The following is a 24,785-nucleotide window of genomic DNA, read 5'->3' on the forward strand; positions in this document are numbered from 1 at the left end:
GAGCTAAAGAAGTACCGCCAGCTGAATTAAAGAGCTTTTCGCGCTAGCCACCGATGGCGCTGCCGTCACTCACGAGAGGACAGGAGCAACACAGGATTAAAGGACAGAGGGTGGTTGTACGAGGTGACACAGGACAACAGCCAAACGAGGCCGGCTGTCGGATAAGAAAGTGGCCAAGAAAAAAACCGATTATGACGGATATGAGACAAAGCGTTGATCATTTTATCGATAATGCCAATAGAAGCATTGACAAAGGAATGACCGGGTAAGTTAGTAGCTTATTAATAGTCAATGTCTGCTGCTTTGCATGGACGGATAGCCGCTCGGTGACTGAGCCGTAGGAGCAATGTGAACAATCAGTTGATAAATCGTGAAGGGTGCAACGATAGGGCCAAGCAAATAAAACGGAAAGAGGTAGTAAAAATTGAATGACGGTTTATAGTTCGAGAGACAAAACACAACTGAAACTATATTTAACTGCCGCGCTTAAATAGTTATTCTATGAGTTTCCCCAGTAAAATTTACTGTAGAATAGTGTACAATAAAGCTGCAAGAGTTTACCTATCCACGCACTATTTTTCATAGATTTATCCAGTGATCTAGTAATCACCAGTTCGATGTCATACAGGCTCTAAAGAGTGAACAGTTCTGACGTCAACTGCGTCCAACCTGCAGTAATGTTAACCCAGTCATTGGTTTGCCCACACGGAACAGGATAAGTACGTGAACATATGGAGAAACGCTGAACGAGATTATGCTAATCCTCATCGTATAAATTTACGGGGTGACATAACTGCGATAACCGTCTAAAAGTACATTGGTCATCAGCCAATATCGAATTGTGAATGCAGGAACGATAGAAATGGCTCTGTAGAGTGAGAAGAATAGAGGAGGCCAGCATTCTTGGTTAACTTAACAGTAGTAGCCCGTTGGAACTTTCAAAACTTTGCAAGAAGTTCACTTTGATAATGCACTTATCACTGTGATGTGAGAAGGTAGGTTCTTGTCTTTGTTACACACGGGTCTAGGCCAAATGGCAATATGAGGGTGTTTGTTTGTTTGTTTATAGCCCTTTGAGTTGATTTAATTTATATACAGAAAGATTCTATCTGTACTGGTAGATTAGCAGAAGCGAAAAACCTGTAATCCATTGAATAGCTTCGCTCGATTACAAAGTTCTATTTTCACTTATAGTTTATCGCTGCACAATAAGTTTAGCATAGCTTCCAAATAAGTTGTGAGTTCCTATCGTCTCTTTCGTCGCTGCTGAAATCATTCACTCTGAATTCATTTGATGGGTGCGAAAATTAGTCTGTCGTCAATAATTGAGAATATTGAAGAATAATAGAAAAACGGTTGCCGAACGTTTTTAAAAATTTTTTTTGCTATAAAATCATGGGCATCGGAACTGCGCGCTCACCTCCGTTTTTGGCCTTGCTAGCAAAATACGCTATAGATGTTTGATATCGAGCTATAATATTAATAATCTAATATAAATTTAATATAACTTAAACTAATGCATGACAACCGGATGGTCTTCGACGATACTTATCTGTAGCAAACTACGAAATGCGAAATTGTGCACGAAGTAAGTACTGTAAACGACAATCTTTTATCAAGTTCTCGTGTTTGATAACAAAGCATTTTGCCAGCCTAGCGTGGCGGGAGGTCTGCGATTTTCGCCAAACGCTACTGCCTGAGTTGCTCGAACGATCTTAAAAATGTCAGGTTATGTAGGGGAAAATGTCAGTAGGTCTTGCATGGTTGAGATCTGTACGACTACTGCGTAAATATTAAAAAACAAAAATTAACAAAGATAAACGAGAAATATCTAAATGGCTTGAACATCTATCGAATTCGTGATGATAAAGTTTTTCGATTCTATTTTTGTCCTAAACTGTTAAGGCAATTTTGTAGCAGTACTATCAAGATGTATAACTGGATCTTATGAAGTCTCTTTCTATGTAGACCCGTAGATCTGAACTTTCTTTCTATGTAAAGTTCAGATCTACGGGACTAAGTTCACCAGGCGAAGAAGTAACTACTGTGCTTTTGCAATTTCACGCATATTTCTCAACAGTACCAAGAAATACGCCTACCCTGAACAAACGCTTGTTGTTCTTAAAGACCCATATGTACTTATCAATTTAATATCAATTGCAATCCGGTACCGCTTAACGAATGGGTTTCGCATGCTCTCATAATGCCAATAAATTTTTATTTTTTACATAAGCGGTTGTGCAGTAAAAACCTGATGTAATTAATTTGATCTGACGTTTCTCGATCCGCCTGCGAGCCTTAGGGACGCATGTGAGGGATATATTAGAAGCCAGAAAAGGAAGAAATGCTCTCATTCGTAATGGCGGTTCTGGACTTAAAACTCTAAGCATCTACTTCACGATCGTGCACTTGATAGCAGCATTTATAACGTAATGAATAATTTAACTCGATCCTCTGTTACAACAGTGCGTGTGTAGACGACAATGATGCTACCGTTACATATCGCTTCATGACTACTCACTCAATGCACAGAAAACTCTCTGGGAAAATGAAAAACGGGAATAAGTAATTTAAGCATTGTGTTTTGAAGACATATCATGATAAAATGTTGTTGTAAGATTAGTGGTCGTCTCTGCTGTGCAAGAGAAGTGCTGTTAATCCGCTTTTCTTTTTTTTTTTTTAACAATATTTGCTACTTATATCATGCGAACTTTGAATTGCGTGAGTGATATAGCGATCACTGTCACTTAGAATAAAGCTGATGTTGTCGATGGTATTAACTCCACGCTAGCAACCCGAACTGTGATGTAGGCGCACAGTAAGCTGACGGCGAGCGACTAAAAAATGTCTCGTCCTCGGCAGGACTCGAACCTACAATCTTCTGATTCGAAGTCAGACGCCTTATCCATTAGGCCACGAGGACTTATGATGGTACGCAAGGCATATTTTTATTTCCTTTGAGAGACCCGTTCGGACCCGCGGAACTCCTGTTTTTATTGCTTTTCTTTAGACATTTCCGTAGATACCTTCAGTCGGATCCTGGAACCAATATATCTAAGCGTATCAAAAAATTTGGATATTGTGAATTCAGTAGTGCTTGGCGTAACTGTGACTTTGAGGACGACAGAAGCGATAAGATAAAAGGAGACGGGCGGACTGGTTGCTAAGGCGCGCCCTCTATCGCGGTGTTACCTTTCTAATACGTGTTCTTCTATCTCGAATAACTTCTTTCGTTCAACAGTAGAAGTTCCGCGTCTTACACCATGGAGAGACGCAGAAATATAATGCTAATGATGCCGTTTACAAAGGGTCCTTCTTTTGTCGGTCTCTATCGTCCTACGCCTATTTTCTTTCAAAATAATTCCAGTGCCTCTCTGCGATATAGGGGTCATACGGAAGCACCCTTTCTTCAAGAATACGCTATTACCTGATAGCCCGACAAAAGCGAATACGCTTTACTAAACTGGAGAATGAAAACGTGTGATCAGGGCACGTTTCATCGTTGTCCTTAGTGGACCTAGAATAGAAAAATTTGGCGCAGATCGTTTTTGCAAACAGCTAAAGACAAACCCATGCCTTAAAAGTATGATGGGAGACTGAGTACAGGCGACGTCTTTCATCGCTCGGACAAGAACGCTCAAGAGTTGTGGCTGAGGATTGTCACTGGGCACTTTGAGCAGTTTTAATTAAAAACTAGCTGAATTAAATCGGTGGGATCTGTTTGTAATCCGACTCATTAACCAATATTGATGCCGAATACCTATTGCCATTTGCCTTCTGCCATAGCGAACTGTAGCAAAAATCGACTTTTTTTTGGCGACTAAAAAGTTCATTCTTAAATATTTCGTCAGTCCTCAGCCTTGCTTTATTCATACATCCTGTACTGCTTAGGACTATTTTTTTCCTTGTCCTGTTTTGATCTTGAGCTTACTTAAACCAGTTGGATCTGGACCAGAGCTTTTGTTCTGTAAGCTGGTTTTCATTTGACTTTTCGATATTTAGCAAATACGCGACCGTTATCAAAATAACTGATAAGAACGATCATCCATTTCTTTCACTGCTAGCAATGGACTCTATGAGAAAGTGTTTTCTAGTTATCAGCATTAACCCTATTTTTCCCAGATATGGCATTTTTACTGTAGTGTTTTCGCGTGATAACCAGTCTACATAGAGGAACCGCAGATATTTCTAGATCGAAATCGTCTGGACAGACGAACAAACTCTCACCTGTTTAAAATATATAGTATATATCGAGAGGTGCGTCGATAGAAGCTCTTACTGTCTTGAAATATAACAGAATATGATGGAAAAAAACAGACTAAACTCTATTTATTTAACGTGGATATGGTGTTGGTATATGTTGAAAACCAGAAAAGCTGCTTTAACGATCGATTGATGAAGATCTGATAAAATAACTAAATCTTTTTATTTATAAAGCTAATCATCCTAGTTGGTAATAATAAAACTCACATCGCCCTCGAGAGAACTCGTTGTAAGAAGCCCTATCCACTAGGCAACGATGACTTCATCTGGTTGGGGTTTGTGTCAAACGATTAAATTGTCTAAAGTTTTCATACGTGCGTCGTAGTACTTAGCCGGGCACTATTTACGTCACAACATTTTTGCTTTCTTAGACCGCGTATTTTGAGTACCGAAGATTGCAAGAACGTTAAATTTATCAAAGCCCGTAATCTGAGGGTCGAAGCTCTGTACATTTCCTTTGACGTATTTTATTTTGACGCACGCCATACTACACCAAAGTAATTGAACATTTAAAGTTCAAATTAAGTTACTAAAGCTTTCTGAAAATTGCTTTGAAATAACAGTCTCTTTGGACGGTACTCAAAGAGGTAGACCTAAACGAGACAGTATGCCGTGTTTCTTACTCAGCAATATTTCACGAGTTAGAATGCACACTAACGGTTCTTGAATAATGTAAGTGCTTTATCCCGGTGATGACGCAGTGACTAGTGCGTTTGGCTAATGTACGTGAGAGACGGGTAATGGTCAAGGTTCGAATCCGAGCATGGACGAACTTTGTGTCGTCGTAGGAGTCAGCCGTCTGATAAGATGCTTAACGGTGGTACTGAATGTAAATTTTGTAATTACTTGACGTTGAAGTGTATGCTTAAACAAGACAGAATTAAAATGCTACAAGAGATATTGACCTTAACGAGGCAACTGCCATCTTTGAACGTCGTTGTTTCGACAATGCGGAACTAGATCACCAATAACCTGAAACACTTGCGCAAGATGCTCACATGTGATCCGACGCTAAGCCCTGTGTTTTGATCTGCAAGGCTTCCATAGCCAAGTCACTGAATTACCTGTTAAAGTAGACTCACATTTAATAAATGTAAGGCCTCGCAATGCATTTTCAATGATTTAATAATGCTTGAAGTGTTATAACTTTGGATACTTCTGGACGTATCTGAGGGTTAGAATCATATGGCGTAATCTCGAGCAAAAGAACCAAATTTCGTATTATTTTTTTTAGTTTTTTTTTATGAATTGATGTTTTCTTAATTCATTTAGATACACCTGCGCAAATCGCTAAACGAGTTCGGTAACATTTTTTTTGCAACGTGACCTCAAACGATTAAAAGATTGCACCTCCGAAGAGGCGCTTCGAACTATATACAACCAGATACTCTGTTTGCGTGAAGATTTACAGCGTTACTATCACTATCGTCTGAATATCGTCAAAACAAAAAGTATAAACTAGCTTACAATTAAATATAACAAAAACCCCGATATATATACTTGCATATATCAGTCAGTTGCATTATATCATTGCATTCCTGAAAAACAACGATAACATTTGTGAATCTTAGCCAAAAAGGACTTCTTCTCCTTACTAAATAAAAACGTGCAGTGCTCCATCTGAACAATGTTTAGATACATATTCCATTTAAACTAATGTATAAATATTTGTATGAACTTTAGGTAAGGTATGCATATACATATATATATATATACGTTTATTGATTATGTATAAAACAGAACAGCTGCACTCTAGCTAGAAATAATGCAATGTATTTTGATATAAATCAGCGATCCTTACAGTAATCAGTAGAACAAAAAAGGAGAAGCCTGTAGAGGATACGCTCCAAGTAAAAGTCAAAAATGGTTTTACGTCTTGGCTGCTCCTGATGTTACCAGAGATCACCTCAAATCTCAGGAAGAATTAGTAACGCTAGACTCGGTCACGAAAGCTAAGCATGACGACATATCCATCAGGACAGCTGAGACCATACTTGGCAGTGAGGTAACGTTTGCGTATATTATTTACAGAGAAACAAATACGTAGGTGCTTGTTGGGGATGCGGTTGGTTCTCCCGCAACAGTAATTCTGTGCGATGTAAATCTTTTCCTGATCGTATAGCAGACAAAAAAACAAGTTACAAATAAATGATGGGAATCGCGGAGAATATCAGAATTCAAACAGAACCCCCGAGAAGAAAGAATATTAGTGTCTGGCACTACCTTGTGCAGTTTAGCTAGGTTCTATTGGGTATCGATTCCTGTATATTTCAACCACCAAAGATATGAACAGAGTGTTGCTCTACAATGTAAAATTTAGAGTAAAAAGGTGCTTTAAGTGTGGCAGAATTGGTCACTTGGCGACCGATCCCCTTCTGCTGTGCTCGTCCTGCGGCAGGACGTGCAGCCACTTCGATGTCCTGCTGGAGGTACGAAGAGGCAATTGAAAAAGCAACACATGAAAGATCTACGAGAAGCAACAGGTAAACCGAAGCAAGAGAAAATGAAATGACAAAAAAGAAACGGTCGCCAGAAAACGCCACGAAGATGATGATGGTAGCTAATAGGAATGGATGATCTGTCGCCTCCTCACCTTAACCTGAAGTAGTCAATCATCCCTGAATGGTACAAGCCAACTGCAATTGTAGCAGTTCCGTTCATGCAATGATGAATTAAATAGTTAGTAGGAGAAAAGCCTAACCTATGTTCATTGCATTGAGAATAGGTTAGGCTTTTCTCTCTTTTTTTTTTTCTTTTAACGAGAATAGGTTACAGATAAGGATAGGAGTGCATGCGTTGTCGCCAATCACTCGGTCTTAATATCTCAACTGAGACGAGCAAAAAGTTTTGATTGAATTGATATCATTTGCATGGGCCGGATTTGTTGGTGCTCCTAAGCCCAGATTGTTTGCGGGCCGAGTTTACGAAATTTTTAGATGACATTACAGAATCTATTTACGACGCGCCCAATTCAAACAAAATACTCACCTCAACCTGAAACCTAGGTTCCTCAACTACAGATAGTAGAAGGAATGGGTCACTGCGAGCAAGCCTGTTTATAGGCGATGCTATAGAACTAACCTCTCAAAGGGCAGGGAGGGATACCCTTTAGTTCTTATGATTGGTAAGTGTCATCGAACAAAGAACATTTCGGTGATCATAACTAAATAGAGTTTCCCAGGCGAAGGAAACGTAGTAGACAAGCTCCATAAGTCTTCAAAGAGCTGTTGTCAAAATTCGTGGCACAATATACAAGAGCGTGTCTGCAGGTTTGTGAATATCAATGGGCTTAAGCTGGTGATCAAGGGGCTTCATTGCAAACAATAAGAGAAAATGTTAGAAAGAAATTAACCAGGATCCCTTAAATGATCCGAGATGACATGACAAGCCCGAGATTAACATTTTCAAATTATAGAAATTTCCCATTTTATATTAAATAATTGATTAGTTCGGGGACTTCAAATGTGGGACATATAAACAAAGAAGTACTGATTCAGGCGCTATGTCAGCCTTCACAATCACCGAGGTAATAAAGTGAATTAAATGGGAAAAGCTCCTCGTCCAGACAGCTCTTTTTCCGAAGCACTTTCATGAGAAGGTTTTCGGACATGGTTGCAAACAGAGCGGAAAGATTCTCTGGAAGGATTGGTTACCCAACAACTTAAGGAACGTGGAAATGGTGCTGATACCAATATACGTTTGAACAGTACTACCATTGCCGGAGGTTTTAGGGTAACAATATAGGAACGACTCCGTAGGTTTGCTTTCTGACATGCAGTACAACCCCAAAAGACGTAAGACCCGAAAGACTCGCGCGACCTATCCAGCAGTACTACTGAAACTGAGAAACGTTGTGTAACAGCGTATTGCGGAGGATAATGCTAAAAAAAATGTTACCTATACTTAGGTCGAATAATAACCTGATTATCTACAAGACAGAAAGACCACGAGTTCGAAAATCTTTATTTTATAAGAGCGGGTGTTCCATAAAGATTGTTGCTGATACTCTACCCTGCCTCTACGACAACACCTTTTATCTCTAGGGCCTTTTTAAAGAAATAAAGATACGAATCAAGTACCTCTGTCCGGGCCAAGTCTGGCTTCTCAGTCGAACTTTAAGCAGGCGGAACTCTGCATGTTGTTTCGAACTGGATGTCGAAAACAGATTTAGAATTGACCCGCAGAGAAAACTGAGAGGTTCCTACACAGTAGAAGGAAAAAAGGTATGACCAAAAAAGCTTCGTCTAGGCGATCAACAAAGTAAAGTGGTAAATGGTACAAGATACTTAAAAGCGTATTTAGACAACTCACTTAATGGTAGTTTGCATAGGAAGAAAAAAGTCGGAGTTAAAGCACGCAGAGTACAGAGGTCAACTGAACTGAAACCCGCACAATGGTACACAAAGCAATACCTATCCGTATTGAAAGCCAATATAGCAAACTATGTTATCAAACACACGACAAATTTAATACCATCTCGGCTGTACACGAGAGGGTACGCAGCGCAGCACCACAATAACTACCTGCACACAAGCACATATGCTTAATCGAGTTGTGAACTTCAACCCTATAGTGTGCCCTTCAACCCTATAGAACCGAATAGTGTGCAGTCGAATACTCTGCAAAGAGCTATGTCTTTGTTTGCCATTGTCAATATTCAATATATGACTATGTGTGCGGCTATACCAGCAATCAACGTTGACCATCAACGCCTAATTTGCCTAGGTTTGCCGGGCAGCTAGCTGTCTCTGCCGCGTAAAAGCACCCTTTCTCTATCGGCCCCGAAGCGAGCTACAACCTGAGAAGAGATACCTGAGGTAGAACCGAACTGCGACTGTTTCAGGTATTTATGTCTCAGCAGGGTTTACTAGTGCATTGTTCCCTGCCTCCCCGGAAACATCGGTCAGTAAACAGCACACCTACCTCGGCTATACGCTCGGGTTACCCTAATGTTGCCTGTCTATTTAGTGCCTATTCGGCGAGAGTTACGGAGCAATGATACAATTACAGGTGTCGAACGATAACGAACAGTGCTAAAACGTTGTATCGCTTTGCATTATATATAGGTCAATACATATTTGCAGTGGGTGTAGAGTACTCCGTATCAAGACTAGGTAGATAGACGTCGCTGTAGATGTGTGGGCGACACCGATGTGAATCCGTCACGAATCCAAGTGTGCATCTACTTAAGCTGAGTATGTACATTCCCAATGATGTTTAAACTAATCAAGATCAAGACCGGATGTACAGAACAAGAAACATTCAAGTTATTTTCTTTCATTAATAAGGTAAGCACATACTGCTTGAATTAGACCATTGGATCGATATGGTCGTAGTATAGTTCGATCTCTATTATATATAGCTTTGATAGCGTCACGTGTTATCGAGTTTGAGAACCAAAGGATTTACAACCCGTGCTGAACCTGGCGGTGAAAACACCGAATAATTATCAATGAGCTACACAATCCGTCTTCATAGTGATTTTCAGCTTCTGATTAATACAACTGATACTCTGTTTAAAGGAAGAACCTAATATAATTCTTCAGAAACGCGTTACCATATTTTCATGGTGGAACTTACCGTTGCTTATCATGTATGCTCCCTTGAGAAATTACGTACACGTATTGACAATCACGAACCTAATAATTTGTATATCGAACTTACGCTTACGAACTTTGATAAGAAACATTTCATCAGTCCTTGTTTCCCGTATAATAGGACATCTGTTGCATGCTACGCATACCTATGCATACCATTTTCGTGCACTAACCGTATACACAAATTCGCGAGATTTACAAGTGATTCTCGCAGGTCGAACTGAACATCTATCGGTGCAATTAGAAGCAGCAGAGACTCAGGGTAGGCAACGCTACTTAGGACCGTGTCCCTTCGACCACATAAGATCGTCACAGGTTCTAATGTGTATACGTGCCCATAGCAAGTAGATGGTCGCTTTATGTGTGACTACCCGCCTAATTGATATAGCCGATGGTGGATATAAGTTGGATAACTTATATCTATAACGAATCGTCATCAGAGTGGTCGTAGATGAAATATACGCTTGTTACTCAATATAGTCACTGTGTAGGCAACTGGACGTGGATCGATTATAGTATAGACTGGCACTGTAGAACAGTGAGAGCAATGGAAAATCATACGAAACGTCATAGGAGCGTTAACGCCTGTCTGAAGAACGGCTCGAACAAACCTATGATTGGAAGCTATAACAATATACTCTGAGGTAGAACCTTGTGTATCAGTTTACGGTTCGAGGCATGATCTCAAATGAATAATACTGCTTCTGGATGGAAAAATTAACAGCGGTTACTCGCTAGATGCTGCTTGTCAACATAAAATTTCAACATAAACAATTCTACACCACACGTTTGTGCTGTATTCGTCGATTTCATAAGGGCGTTGGTCAAAACACCAAGCAAGCGCAATTTGTGGAAATTTTCGTATAAGCTTAAGTCAGCTCATTGCTTCGATTCTGCAAGAGAGTCCCACCACGATACAACACAGCATAACGCACCTAGACCCCTTTAAACGGCTAATAGGTCTGGCATAGGACTGGAACTTCACTCCCCTACTTTTCTTAGTTTTCCTGAGCAATCTTTCAAGTCGCATAATCGGAAAGCGCAAGTTTGTGACAGCAGTAGATTTACGATCTCCCTATTTACAGAACGAATTGTTTTGAGTTTCAGCAGATGTGGTTGGATAGCTTTCGACAGTACTTGACAGATGCCGGCCTAGAAACCGACTTAGACAAGGGACATGAAGTATTAAACAGCACAGCCACTAGCAGTATAAATGACGTTGCGATTGCACTCGTCCTTCGCTTCCGGAATAGATAATATATTCTTGCTATCTGGAACTAGTTTTATTCTCCTCGGAAATTAGCTACATCTAGCATGTAACAGAAAGTGTCAAAAAAAGTATCAATACAGAGCGTTGCCATTGAAAAACGGTCGCTCCTCTCGCTGAATACGGCAACTGATTCGTGCCCGCACTAATGATTTCATATGGCGTCAGACTCATCTGGGAGAATCTCAGCACAGCCAAACCCGGTTGTATGGGCCGTGTTAAAATTGTGTAGCGGCCGTTTCGGTTGAAGGCTGTCTCGCCGCTTGTTACTGTTGACACCTACTAGCTATTGACCTAGGCCAGCTGCGGAACATGTTTCTTCCTCATATTCTTAGAATAATGCCCAAATGCTACTGTAAATTCTGAGACTGGCTTGCTAGCCGGGCCTCAAAGTAACACGTGGTATTGCTGTTTCGTCAGGGTGTTTTCTGCTTGCGATATTTGCTGTCCTTATAAAGCCCACTATTTGACCCGCTTAACTAATACGAGAACCAAATGAAAAAAAATTCTACCTAATTATCTGAGGCAAACGCCGGCATCACTCCTTGGACTTAGTCGAATATATACGAAGCATTCCTTTGATCCCTCTTTTCTTCGACATTATCTGTTCTAAATGCTAAATTAGTATAGGAAGGCCATACAACCCGAGCAATGATTAAGCGTATCGTTTTCATACCACTGGGCAATAAGCTATCCATACAAAAATCAAATACACAGTGTGTCTTTGCCAAAGGTAGTGAACCGTCATACACTTTAAAATATTAAAGGATGATTGCATTATTATACGAATGTGGTAAATGAACGCAGAAATAAGTGCGGGGATAGTGTGGAGACAGATGGCTATATGATTAAACATTTTTCGTAGCCGTTTTCCTTGCCCACACAAAAGGTCACCTTTACATCTCTAACACTATTTAGTTAGATGGCCTAGGGATGAACGAGTCTCAAAGGTCTTAGTTTACATGCAGATTTGAAAATGAGCTGCCGTACTGATAGGCAATGATATGACAGTATCCAAGCCTCATCAGCATCCCATAAGACTTGGGCAACGGCTAAAGTTAATCAGACACAAGAAACGTCTGCGTCCAACATCGATTTCAGAGGCGACGTCTGACCTACGTGAGTAGGTACGAACACTAGAGATAGAGCAATACGGTAGAGATTCTGCAAATAATCAACGAACGAAATCAATTAGGCGTATCACTTTGGTTTTTTCCTTTTGGCGATAGACAAACAGTGTGAAAACATGTCTATACAAGCTAAGCGATATAATTTAAGTGACAGCACCGGGCAGGTAATGCTCGACTAAGTTGATCCACAGAAGCGCTTTTGACTCCATTACGTAGACATTCTATCATATCGTACAGAATTGAAATACGGTGGATTATTATCCCTCAACTTGTTTTTCTTATTAATACCCTGACATTAGGGGGAAGAACAACAGCTTAGTTATCAGTGGTACATTTTATCATAACACATTTTATAGCGGTAGGATAAATATTTTTAGCGGATCCTCAGATATGCTCACTATAGATCATTGTGATCACCACTACTGGAGACCTTCCGGAACACACATCCCGGCAAACAGAATAACCGCTCAATCATCTGTGTAATGTGTACTAGCTTTTGTAACGTCGATAGTGGCTCCGTGACGGTGGCGTATCAGTGTGTTTGTCTAGTAAAGAAAAAATAAATACCTAGTGAAATGGCCTAGGTTTGAAACCGGGCGGAGGCACAGTTCGTTTCGCACTGGCAGATGACATTTGTCTGAAGCAGTGCTTCATCGTAGTACCAGCTGACCAATTTGAAATTCTAAATAATACTACGTAAGTCATCAGACCTCCCTGCTTGAATCTGTGTCATAGATCGTTTCCCGTTTCTTTGGTACGGGTGCCGACATGCATATGGTTGGCAACTATAATTGACAACCGCTTTTCTCGCTAGCTTGCATTTACTAGATCGTTTGTTTAATCGCTAAACACGTTCAAATCGTAGAAGCAATAGAAATAGGCAAGAAGAACAATCCTCAAATAACAGAAGCGTGTTTATCATGGCTAGCCCTAGCAGAAGTACAAAAAATCGAGTCATCATGTTATTGGAGCAGTACGTATGACGTTGAATGAATATACGTCAAATGACGGGTTTCTATTGACCGGAAATCATTTCAAATTATAGCATGGAAACACAATCGGACCCTTTGCTAGTCCTATCATTGACCTACGCTTGAATCATCTGGAAAATATTAGTTCTACGAACTGTAAACGAAACTGTATTGTACAAAAGCAAAAATGCCAACACCCTATGGAACAAATGGACTATAATCAACAATGCATGCCAGACTTCTTGGAAGTTCTTTTTCTAGACGACTACAAGTCGCAAACTTAAAATCCATTTACTCGCGATGATGGCGTAAAATTCAATGTATAGGGCAAAGTTCAAATAAAAATCCCACCTAGCTAACAAGCGAACTTTTAGGTGGAAAAAACGTAGTTAGTTGCCTTAAAAGCTACCCACCACGCGAGCTGGGTTGACATTGTGGGTCTGTGTTAGTGTCAAGGGCAATTTTGTACAGAGATCAGAAGCAGTTTGTGACCAAAGATCGAACTATTTTGAGAAACGTGCTTTAATACGTGTTTCTCCGTTTTGCAGTGTTTGGCTCATCTAGAAGAATCTGCGATCGAAAACGATTAGTCGATCGTTGGGCTAACGTGGCGCACAAATTACCCATTCATCTATTAGAAAAGCTGCGCGTCGAACTGTTACGTATACCTGGTGAGATCCGGTGCTCTAAGCGATTCAAGCGAAACTTTAGTCCGCAGCGGTAGCAACCGTCACAATGTTTTCGTGGCTCAAACAAGACGAGTCTCGACGGAACAATGTCGAAAGCCTATCTTCCGTTGTCGATGGTAAGTTCATTTTTCATCGACTAGGAACGATGAAAAACTCTATGACGCTTAGCAAGAAGCCTATATATATATATATATATATATATATACGCATTACGTCAAATGAGGTAGCGGAAAACAGTTTTTTTTTTTCATCAAATACCGTTTCAGGACTAAAAAACATCTATAAGGACAAAATTCTCCCTCTAGAGGACTACTACAGCTTTAACGACTTCCACTCGCCGAAACTCACCGATGCAGACTTCGAGGCCAAGCCAATGGTGTTGCTTGTAGGACAGTATTCGACTGGCAAAACTACTTTTATAAGGTACCTTGTTACTCAATGGACCAAGTCCAAGATGGAATGCAAAATTAAATTTTTCACGTTTTCAACTTAAAAGTGTGTATCCAATCAGTGCTATAGAGTGTTTCGGAACTGTACCTTTCTAATTCCCTCATTAGATATTCGAGGAAGTGTCTTTGGTTGTTGTTATTTCCGCCACGCCATATTGTCAATGAATTGGGTTGACTGCGTGAAATCGTAGCAAATCGTTTGTCCGCGTTTCTGTCCTTCAACGTACCCCTACATTTGTCACATCAGGCTGCCTGCTAGAATTGGCCGTGTCCAATAAACACTTTACCTGAAACATATCACCGAAAATGCTATGTCTTGGGTGAGTTAGTGACGGAATATGGCGAGCGCTATCTGTGAACCGAGTCAATTCTCACCAAGAATTAGAGCGTTTTCGAACTATCAATTTAACTTAGCAAATAGGCAAGGGTACAGAATATCGTAAATACAACGTCACGAATAAGTACGTTAAACCGCTGTGGGCTTCTCCGCTTAGGTACTTGCTGGAGCGCGAATTTCCGGGCATCCGAATTGGGCCGGAACCAACAACAGATCGGTTTATCGCGGTCATGTATGGCGAACAAGAGGGTGTCATCCCAGGACCTGCACTTGTCGTAGATCATCAGCGCCAGTTCAAGCCGCTTTCGAAATTCGGCGGGGCATTCCTCAATAAGTTACAATGCTCCCTAGTACCGTCGCCTGTCCTGCAGTCAATTAGCATCATTGACACACCGGGTTCGTTATTTAGACAAATGTTCTCACAGATTTCCAACGAAACTTATCGTTGGCCTTCTGTTGTTACGTAATGGACAGCTCTTTTTATTGTTTAGCTTAAGATTTTTGGGGCTGACGTTGTGGTCTAGGCTTGAAACCGAGCTAGCTGTCTGACGGAATACCTAATTAACCCTTTTTACCGCTTTCAAAACCTGTTTTGCCAAAGCGCACACCAATGGCGAGACCTTTCCTTCGTACATGTTAAGGCATATAGGTAAATATTTGATGGGATCGACGGCTCGTTGGACGGTATTATTTTAAATCGATGATAGTCTTAGTTATCATCTATCTTGAGTCGTTAGCGATATCACCTGCGATATATCTGGAAATAGAAAATCTTTTTTTTGTCGTCTTATCGTGTGATTAGGTATTCTCTCGGGTGAAAAGCAGCGAACGGATCGTGGCTACGAGTTCGCTGCCGTTCTTGAGTGGTTTGCCGAACGCGTGGATAGGATAATTTTGCTCTTTGATGCGCACAAACTCGACATCTCCGATGAGTTTCGCCGGTACGATTGACGTTTCAATATCAGGAAATTATAGATAGAAGTTCCGTCACACGAAGTTCGAGCTAGACGTCAGCGTTATTATAAAATGATTGTGAGCAACACTTGGATTTCTTTGTCGATCCGAAATTAGGCGATATATTTGTGTGAATTTATCGTGCCATTCAAAAGACATCAGGGTGAGAACGACTTATCAAAAGAAGACGATTTGTTTCACTTAGGTCAATTGAAGCGTTGAGAGGTCACGATGACAAGATTCGAATTGTGCTCAACAAGGCTGATATGGTGAACCATCAGCAATTAATGCGGGTACGTTCATTCATTTTCTATTCTAATATTGTATACAGTCTGATAGCGGAAAGGCTAGTAACGTGTTTGCGGGCTGTCTGCATACCCCCGATAATCATTTCTCCTATCATATAAGCTTAAAAAGCATAGCAAATATAGTAATTACATCTTTTGTGGTCAGGTGTATGGCGCACTCATGTGGTCTCTCGGAAAAGTGCTGGGTACTCCCGAAGTGGCTCGAGTATACATCGGAAGTTTCTGGGATCAACCGCTCAGGTAACCGTAGAATTGATTTTGTCCCTATTTTGTTTAATGAACCAATTCACCGCATCAGGTCCATCATATGGTTCGTTTAAGGGAATTGTAAATCAACGGTATTCGATTTATGCTTCTATATATGAATAATGCAGGTATGACACGAATCGTCGTCTGTTCGAAGCAGAGGAACAGGACCTCTTCTCTGACATTCAGAGCCTGCCTCGAAATGCTGCTCTCCGGAAGTTGAATGATTTAATCAAGAGGGCCAGACTTGCAAAGGTCAGTTTAAACACAGTATATAGAGATTGATCACCTGCAGCTTGCCGACAAATGGTCAAACAACTTCAGAGGTTCGGCTAACTTTAGTTTTAGTGGAGCTTTGGCCATAGGTTCTGATCTCAAGCAATCATTTTTGCTTAAAGCATAACCCAAGCTTAATTCATCGTTATTCAGATGAAGCTGTTTTTTTTTTAAAAAAGTGTATCTAAATGCTATTTTGCATTTTTCTACGTGGCAACAGGTCCATGCGCATATCGTGACAGCTCTACGAAATGACTTCAACAAACCACTCTTCGGTAAAGAGTCAAAGAAGAAGGAGCTCATCAAGAACTTAGACCAAATTTTTATGCAGGTTCAAAAGGTAAGGTAGCAAGCGAACAACGAAGAATTCGATCCCGGTCGATAGGCCGTAAGGCCTTTCCGTCTTCGCTGTATGATATATGCAAGAACTGTCGAAACCAGGAGTCTCGGTGGTGACAATCAGCCTGTCAAAACTTGCTGGCTTAATACAGGCTTACCCCCAATTGTTGTTTCAATTTCAAATTTACTTCATGTTCGTATCTTTCGGTTTTCAGGAACAGAAAATATCGCCCGGCGATCTTCCCGATTTGCGGGAGATGCAGGAGAAGCTTGTCACGTTCGATTTTACTAAATTCAAGTCGTTTAATAAGAAGTTGCTTGATGACGTTGACGTAATATTAGGTTCTGAAATTTCAAAGCTAATGGGAATGATACCACAAGTAAGCAAACGTTTGTTTTACTATGTTTATTATGTTAAATGTTTGAGAATCTCTTATTATGTCAAGTACGAGACACGTGATACTTGAGCTCCTGGCAGCCGTGTACGCTTAACATGCGTCTTTCACATCGTGAGCAACACACTACGTACAAACAAAAAACAAATGTTGATAAATCATCAGCGGGGCTCCCAGTTTTTTCCCCGATTTTTTTATGATAGCCTAATTCACCGCTGTTACCGATAGTTGCTTTGAAGGGAATGGCAGATTGGTTAGGAGCTTTCGAACCTAGTGAATAATGTTGCTTAATTTTCTTAATGTTATTTTCGATCACAGTCTCTTTTCGGGACTTTGGGACTTTTGGGAGGTTTGGGAGCTGATCGTTATGCTTCGTTGTTGCATTAAAATACATGAAGGCTAACATACCAACCACGGAAGACAAAACTACCATGTTAAGCACGCATCTTTTTCTCTAACTGCTATTGCTTGTTTTCATTCTATGTAGGAACAGGCGGCGGCCGCGGAGGCCGGTTTAGTTGAAGGTGGACACTTCGAATCAAAGAAATCGATCTTCGGCTACGGACGTGGCGAAGGAGCTGACTACGGCTCCCTTCAGACTTCGTGGGTAGTGGGAAAAGACCTCTCGAAGTACGCTTCTATCTTTGAAAATCTCGATCCTGTTGACGGAAAAATCAGCGGCGCTTCTGCAAAAACAGTAAGCTGCCAGGACTATTTCTGGACTAAAAAATTATCTCTAGGCCACCTAATCTGTGATTTTATTTCGTCGGTTACAAATGTCCATATACATCATATATATGTGACCCCCCCCCCCCCCCCCCCTAACTTGCTTAATATTTCAGGCAAATTGGCTCGAATCCAATATACAATAAGCAATCATTAGATGCTACAATCATGGAAAAATTAATTAAAAAAACATGCTTTTTAGTCGCTGATTTTAGTATGCACCTAGCATGATGATTCTTCGATTCGCCGTAAAACGTACATATCAGAGCTATCAACCGGTGATCTCACTAGTATTTATATTTACAATGACACAAGCAAAAAAAAAAGCCTGAGTCCGTATAGACGAACTATAGGACCACCTAACAACGATTAGTAATGGAACGATGAAACGTTATTCTGACGTTAACCCAGTTTACTTACACAGAACTAATGTCGTAGGTTTGTCTTTGCTGAATATTGAAAATAGAAAAATTAGGGCTTTAAGCGATAGTCAGTCCTTTTCAAGGAGCAGCGTATACGTCTCGCATGCGTCGCGTACCTATTTTATTATTAATAATGTTTAGACTTTAGAATTGTAAGTAGAAGTAAAATAAATCTCAGATCTCTATCTCTAAAGCAAATCTATATATGATTCTTGGACGAATTCGCTCATGTACCGTTCTAAAATTGTACTGTGTACCAATATCGCTTGTGTGAAGGTAAGCAATATCTATCATGTCGTATATCATACTGTTTTCATCCGATTGTTACAGGAGATGATGAAGTCAATGCTGCCAAATTCCGTTCTTGGAAAGATCTGGAAACTTGCCGATGTTAACAAGGACGGCATGCTCGACCTAGAAGAGTTTGCCCTAGCAATGCATCTGATTCAGGTCAAACTCGATGGATACGACTTGCCGCAGGGTTTACCCGAGCATTTGCTGCCACCCTCTCAGAGAAGTTTTCCGTTAACTGTGTAGATGACTGCTACTGCGGGTTTCTACCCGATCAACATTTATCAAGCGCGTGCTAGTCCCTATGCAAGTCGGCAGTACAACCCACTTGGGAGTGTTACCTCGATTTTCAATTTTCATCATTCGACCTATCGACTATTTCAGCAGAAAACAATAATGGAACAGGTGCTATATAGGCACGAACCGTATCTTGAAACTTGTCACAAAGGCGTTTTCATATCAAAGAGGCTCGTCACGAATATATTCTACGAATGAATAAGTTTAATTAAACTTCCCACTGATATAAATACCTGATTTATCATGTTTTGCTAAGTTATATTAACGTTATTCGCTTTTCCTTACTGAACAATTGCTGATTGAGGCGGGGCTATTGAGATGTACGATAGATGGGCGATATCGAATTCCCAATACGCTCACGCTCGATTCCAGTGGACGAGTACATCGGAGAATGGTACAGTTTGTGGCGGTCGGCATGCAATTAGGGACAATCTTACGCCAATGTTGTTACGTTCTGAATACGAAAGCTGACCTCTATTTCTGGGTCTTAACACGAAAGCTGACCCTTATTGCTGGGTAAGGGTATCTACACTATCTTGAAAGTCGCAATCGTTCGTCCGCCCTTCGTCGCCGTAATGAACTCCAACGTACGAGTTCACAAAATCGTATAGAGAAATGTACGACGGATTCGCATTCGCATCGATCGACATTTGACTTAATGAGAACGTATAGAACTTGGGATCCTCGTTGGGAACGTTTTCAAGTTTCCTCAGGCCAGCTGTTAATGGTGTCTGCCTCACCCGTGTAGGTTCTGTATCCAGTATCTGCTATATTTTCGTAACCTATACTTTGATGTCACTACTAGACGCTTTCCTTTACACCTATATGCCTCACCCGCAGGTTTTCGAATGACTTCTACGCGTACTACGTAGACCAAAGCCGTCTATTGGTGCCCCATGCGTTTTTTTGGAAATTTTTTTGACCAAAGTAGATTTGAATCTGAAGAATCATCAGAGCCGGGAATTATCAGTTTTAACTCCTTAAACATTGCGGCGGCGGCGGCGGTGACCCAGTTGTGCGTGACCTTCGTTAGGTCCTGCACGTCGATGGTTTGATTCCGCCAACACGGATGCGCAAATATCAATAAAACGAAGAACATTTCACACGTCCTTTTGACTGAAAGTCAAAAGGCTGTGGATCGAAGACACATCTAAGCTTTTGACAAATTTCCCTTAGGCATTAATTTGTGTAGGGATTTCAGCTATATATTATTTCAGTGTATTTCAATAATTCAGCTGATGCTTTCGGCATTGCACCGTATGGCTAGTTTGTAAAGTAAAAAAAAAATTTAGCGAGCCTTTCGCTAGATCTAGATAATGACAGACTTGATTAGCGTATGTGAGTTATGACATCCGCATTAATCGACATTTGTCCCTTCTGTAGGGTGGCCTACATGTTTTGTACCTATCGAAATACTCGAGAAGAACATTACAACTGGTAGATCTATCCACGCGGTACCCATGAACTCACTTCGTACATTGTAACTATAGCTGTCTGATTATGGTGGAACACAAGGTTCTTGAAATTGCATTTTCTATATTATAAGGCTTAGAGGATTTGATTTAAAGAAATCCATAAAAAGTAACCTGCCCTGTGGAACACGATTCAGTTAGATAAATTTTAAAGTCGTGCTATAAAATTAAAAAAAATAGTTAACAAATGTTGCATCAGTTACAAAAGTTGGAAAAACCCTAATGGCAAAAATCTCATCATGATTTAGAAGCACCGCTGTCGTCTCCCAGTCGATCTATAGTCGCAGCCCAAAATCGCCATTCCGTTTTGTCGGTTGACAAGCGCGCCTGATGCTGAAGTGCGCGAAACAAGCTACATAAGAATATATATATATATATATACATAAGAGAGAATAACAGCTATATATAAATAGTTACTGGTAAAGGTGACGTTCGGGCGTGAGAACGATTTGATACCAGTCTAACTAAGCAGGGTCTTCGCGTTTATGTCGCACCATTTTCGTTGTAAGTTCCGTTGTAACATGTCTGTGGGTCCGGCGCCATTTTTTGTATCGATTCGTGGTTCAAGACTTCATCGTTGTAATATGAAATTCAGATAGCACAAAAATAGATAATTCCATTTTAACAAGTACAGTTATAGCCATTATATTTCCTGCATTCTGCCTCCTATTTGAGATTTTCCGATTTCCAATGTATTTTGCACTATGTGATATATGCGCGGGCTAGGCAACGAAGAGCACGCGAGTGTTTTTTTTGGCTATATATTGGTTCGAGTCACTGTTCCTCAATTCATTTAGCATGTTCAGAACGTTCCATTTTTATATATTCCATACTTTCATATAGGATATATTTTTCGCGTATACTTGTAGAAGCTGTTTCTTTTCCGAGTGGTCGGTGTGGCGCATCTTGCTTGGCTCAAAAGGCCATTACTATTTCCAACATCCGTCGAAGTCTTCCCATTCACTTCATATCAATGAGGCAGGTGACTGTTGTCGTGCAAGATGACTGTGAAGTATGTTACTTGAGATTTATTAGCTTCATGTATATTTGTTCAACAAACACTATCAACATCAGCCCGTTCGGCTATTGTTTATCCATATAGCTCTCTTCTCTCGCCTTAACATTGAATATTGAATCTGTTTTTCGTGTCAGTACCGCTTGATGTCGTTGCATCTATTTACTCCTCCGTAAATACAGCAATACACCTCCTATATTTTCATTTAAATTCGTCTAACTTGAACCCTGCCGGTTCGAGAAATACCAATGGACCGCTAAGAACTTGTTGCGCCGATTGCAACAATTAAACAGAACCCCTCAACTGTCTCCCGACATGTGCAGATTGGAGGAATGTCTAAGATAGCTTTTTCAAAACTGAGTTGTTATTTACGACAGCTTTACCAATGATCGACAATTGTTTTATCCTTGTTTTTTTGAGGATTTCCGGTCATTGGGATAGATTTAAGTACCTCACATCGCTAACACTTACAACAGGACAACCAGAACAATGTGGGGTACAGTTTCAAGATACTGGCATTCGTGGAAAAAAAATGCGTATGTTTGCTTCTATCGACAGCATTCACTGAAGCCAATATTTTCGTATACTAGCACCATTCGAAGACAGTAAAGATCGCCCACCCAAAAACCTGTCAACACAGACTGATGGAAACTACTAATCTTCACGTCCGACGATTCAGTACATCGAAACAGCCCATTGGAAGAACGCATAAAGAACCATTTAAACCTAGCGTCGAAAGAAAATTGACCGTAATAAAGTCTGTTAGTATCCCTCTGTTAGTATAAGTAAAAAGAAAGCAAAGATACTTAGCAAAGAGCTACTATTTAAGTACTTAAACAAACTTTGAGCGCTATGTAATTACCCAAATATTTCCATTCCATCAGACGACTGGCTCCCAGTACGAAACGAAATGTATCCAAGGCTCGGATTCGAAACATACCGCCATGCTTCTGAATGATCACAGGAAAAGAGCAAGAACGTAAATATGGTTTGAAACATCCCTGTTACTTGTGTGTGTGGGGGGGGGGGGGAGCTACAACGAGTATGGAGGAGGTAGAAAGGCTTCACAAAAAATATCAGACTTCAAGACATACCTCAAAATCAGTGTGAATGAACCAATTTTCAATCACTCCACAAAAATGTCGTAATTGCAAATATCTTGTAAAAACAGATGTTGGGAAGATTTTTAATGGGAGTAAACTGGAAGATGCTCGAAGCGTTCCAGGTAATTTAAATAAATAACGGAACGGCTCGTTATGAACCTACCGCTAACCATTGAACCAGCAGAGTTGCAGCTATTCAAACTAAGATAAAATAATTACGCAGCTGCACTGCCAGACAGGCGCCAATATGTAGCATTGACAAGCACTATTGAAACACAATGAAAGACATACGAAATGTACAAAGCTTAAGTATGGAAATGGAGGGGTGCATCCACAATCGGGTTTTAATGGGTCCACAATGAGGTTTACGGATGCTTTTCAAAGGAGTATCAAACATAGAATTGAATTTTAAAGCGACCCAAGTTTACCATTTTTATAAAAAAAAAAAAAAAAAAAAAAGTTCCCTTTCTGCTGAAACATAGTCTAGAATAATATCTGGACTCAAAGTCACAAACGGTCATGAAGATTTTTATACAGACACCGCTACTAACCTTTAGAGACGTTGACATGTCTTCAGAATTCTGCAGTCGATCAACAAAGCTATAAAAAAATCATTTGTACCACTGCATCATCGGAGTAAACTACCTCAGCTATTGAAACAGTGATCAGACATACCGTTGAAAGCGACAGACCTTTGTGCAACATTCAGAAGGCTAGTTACCTTAAAGTGTCACGTTCTCCTAAAGTACTTAGCACTAAGGGTATCAAAATACCTAGTGCTTTATATATATTCGATTATATATATATATATATATATATATATTATTGACTCTATTGAGTCAATAGATGGTTGCAAGGATCGTACTCCATGTGAATCATGTTCAGGTACTGATATTGGTGCGGAGCCAGTTTGCTGTGCATTTATCGCGGAGGAAGACCAAATTATTCTGTATCGACAGTCAATTCTATATAACTTCTATATAACTCAACAAAATTTTATAACTTAATTTCCATCCTAAATATACGAATAGATGTTCAGATAAACACAAGCCTCATCAGTGAAGTTTGCTTTGGTGTGCGAAAAAGTTGCTATATGATATATCCTCTCGAAAAGCAGTCTAAGATGATTTAACTCGTTATTCCAATACCAATAGAAACCAAGCTGTACACCTTCCAGATCGGTCCTAAATCGTCCAGATCGGTCATTGCTATTCCAAGGATCTGGTTAGGGAGATCTTGTAGGACTGCGTGAAATCTAAAAAGTTTAGGGAGTGATGGACCGTCACGCGGCATCATCACCGCATTTCCTTGGCACCTTTGGTGCAACTAGCTAAGAGCTTCATTTCGATACCGTGCAATATAGGAGATCGATTATATAATAGAATGTAATATTTCTATAAATAAATAGCTCTTGAGGTCTGTGGTTTTAAATTAGGGTCTTTTTTGTGTCATTCTGGACATCCGTTAAATGTGCGAGTGACGATTGGAATCAAGAAAAACTAATTATTTATATAGTGGAGTTACATTCAAAAGATCGTATGCAAAGGATTGACTTTAATTATTCCTGAGCATCTTGTGTCTACCACAACTGTAGTATTGAACGCGTTACTGAATTTCCACGGAGGGTAGTGAAACACTGAGCAACAAATTCGTCAGCTTCAGCGATTGTCTAAGCTTTGTATTTTCTGCTTCAGGGCGCGCAACTGACACGCGGGCTCGACAAAAAAGAGAGTTTCTTGAAAGCGAATTGGGTTTTTTTTGGATTTTTTATCCATGATAGCGTAAATGATACCATCAATTATTCAAAAAAAAAAGGAGTAATTTCGATAACACGTCTAGAAATACAGCAACTAATTATGACGCTTTTTATTACGCTATAACGCTAATTTATTATGAATAGATGTTGCTAGTTGACCCCAATAAAAAAGTGCATTTTCTATACTTTATCAGTGTAAGCGGAATGGGTATCTTATTGTCAATAAAGATGCTGCAGATAAGTGTGACCTCACTTTTATAAAATATGCTGCCCCAATGGGTTAATATATACGGAAAAGTGATATTTCCATTTTATCACAGTGTGATAGTTAGTTACCATAATGTTACGGGCGGCTTCCTGAAAAGCGGGATCCAGTTTTTACTATCCCTAAAACATAGTTATAATTTTGTGTGAAGTTTAAGCATGTTTTAAACTGTAACTTAATAACTTAGATAATGCAATTGTGTTCGCACATTCTCTGA

At 40.1% G+C, this 24,785-nt stretch overlaps 1 protein-coding gene and 1 non-coding gene across 5 annotated transcripts; one reads left to right on the top strand and one right to left on the bottom strand.

The window, feature by feature from the left end:
* Positions 1–124: 124 nt before the first annotated feature.
* Positions 125–23,978, top strand: LOC111253581 (EH domain-containing protein 1-like). 4 transcript variants are annotated; one of them, XM_022813221.2, is made up of 13 exons: positions 130–265; positions 715–995; positions 13,777–14,033; positions 14,184–14,340; positions 14,861–15,099; positions 15,506–15,644; positions 15,863–15,950; positions 16,111–16,205; positions 16,340–16,466; positions 16,708–16,827; positions 17,042–17,206; positions 17,709–17,918; positions 18,700–23,978. In XM_022813221.2, exons 3-13 carry the CDS (start codon positions 13,964–13,966, stop codon positions 18,904–18,906), a joined length of 1,617 nt encoding a protein of 538 aa, XP_022668956.1. In that variant the 5' UTR covers positions 130–265; positions 715–995; positions 13,777–13,963; the 3' UTR covers positions 18,907–23,978. The 4 variants fall into 4 exon arrangements, with proteins under 4 accessions (XP_022668955.1, XP_022668956.1, XP_022668957.1 ...); XM_022813220.2 differs by lacking the exon at positions 715–995 and having other exon boundaries at positions 125–265; XM_022813222.2 differs by lacking the exons at positions 130–265; positions 715–995 and adding an exon at positions 9,186–9,551.
* TRNAR-UCG (transfer RNA arginine (anticodon UCG)) lies at positions 2,851–2,923 on the bottom strand. Its single transcript has one exon. It is a non-coding gene; the product is annotated as a tRNA-Arg (tRNA).
* Positions 23,979–24,785: the final 807 nt, after the last annotated feature.

Source organism: Varroa destructor, unplaced genomic scaffold (assembly GCF_002443255.2).
Source record: "Varroa destructor unplaced genomic scaffold, Vdes_3.0 BEIS01000006.1, whole genome shotgun sequence".
Lineage (NCBI taxonomy): Eukaryota > Metazoa > Arthropoda > Arachnida > Mesostigmata > Varroidae > Varroa > Varroa destructor.

Excerpts from the sequence above, each read along its gene's own strand:
- LOC111253581 (XM_022813220.2), top strand. The coding sequence starts at position 13,964 with ATGTTTTCGTGGCTCAAACAAGACGAGTCTCGACGGAACAATGTCGAA. Across the intron at positions 15,100-15,505 it reads TAGCATCATTGACACACCGG|GTATTCTCTCGGGTGAAAAG; the intron begins GTTCGTTATTTA and ends TCGTGTGATTAG. Across the intron at positions 15,951-16,110 it reads ACCATCAGCAATTAATGCGG|GTGTATGGCGCACTCATGTG; the intron begins GTACGTTCATTC and ends TTTTGTGGTCAG.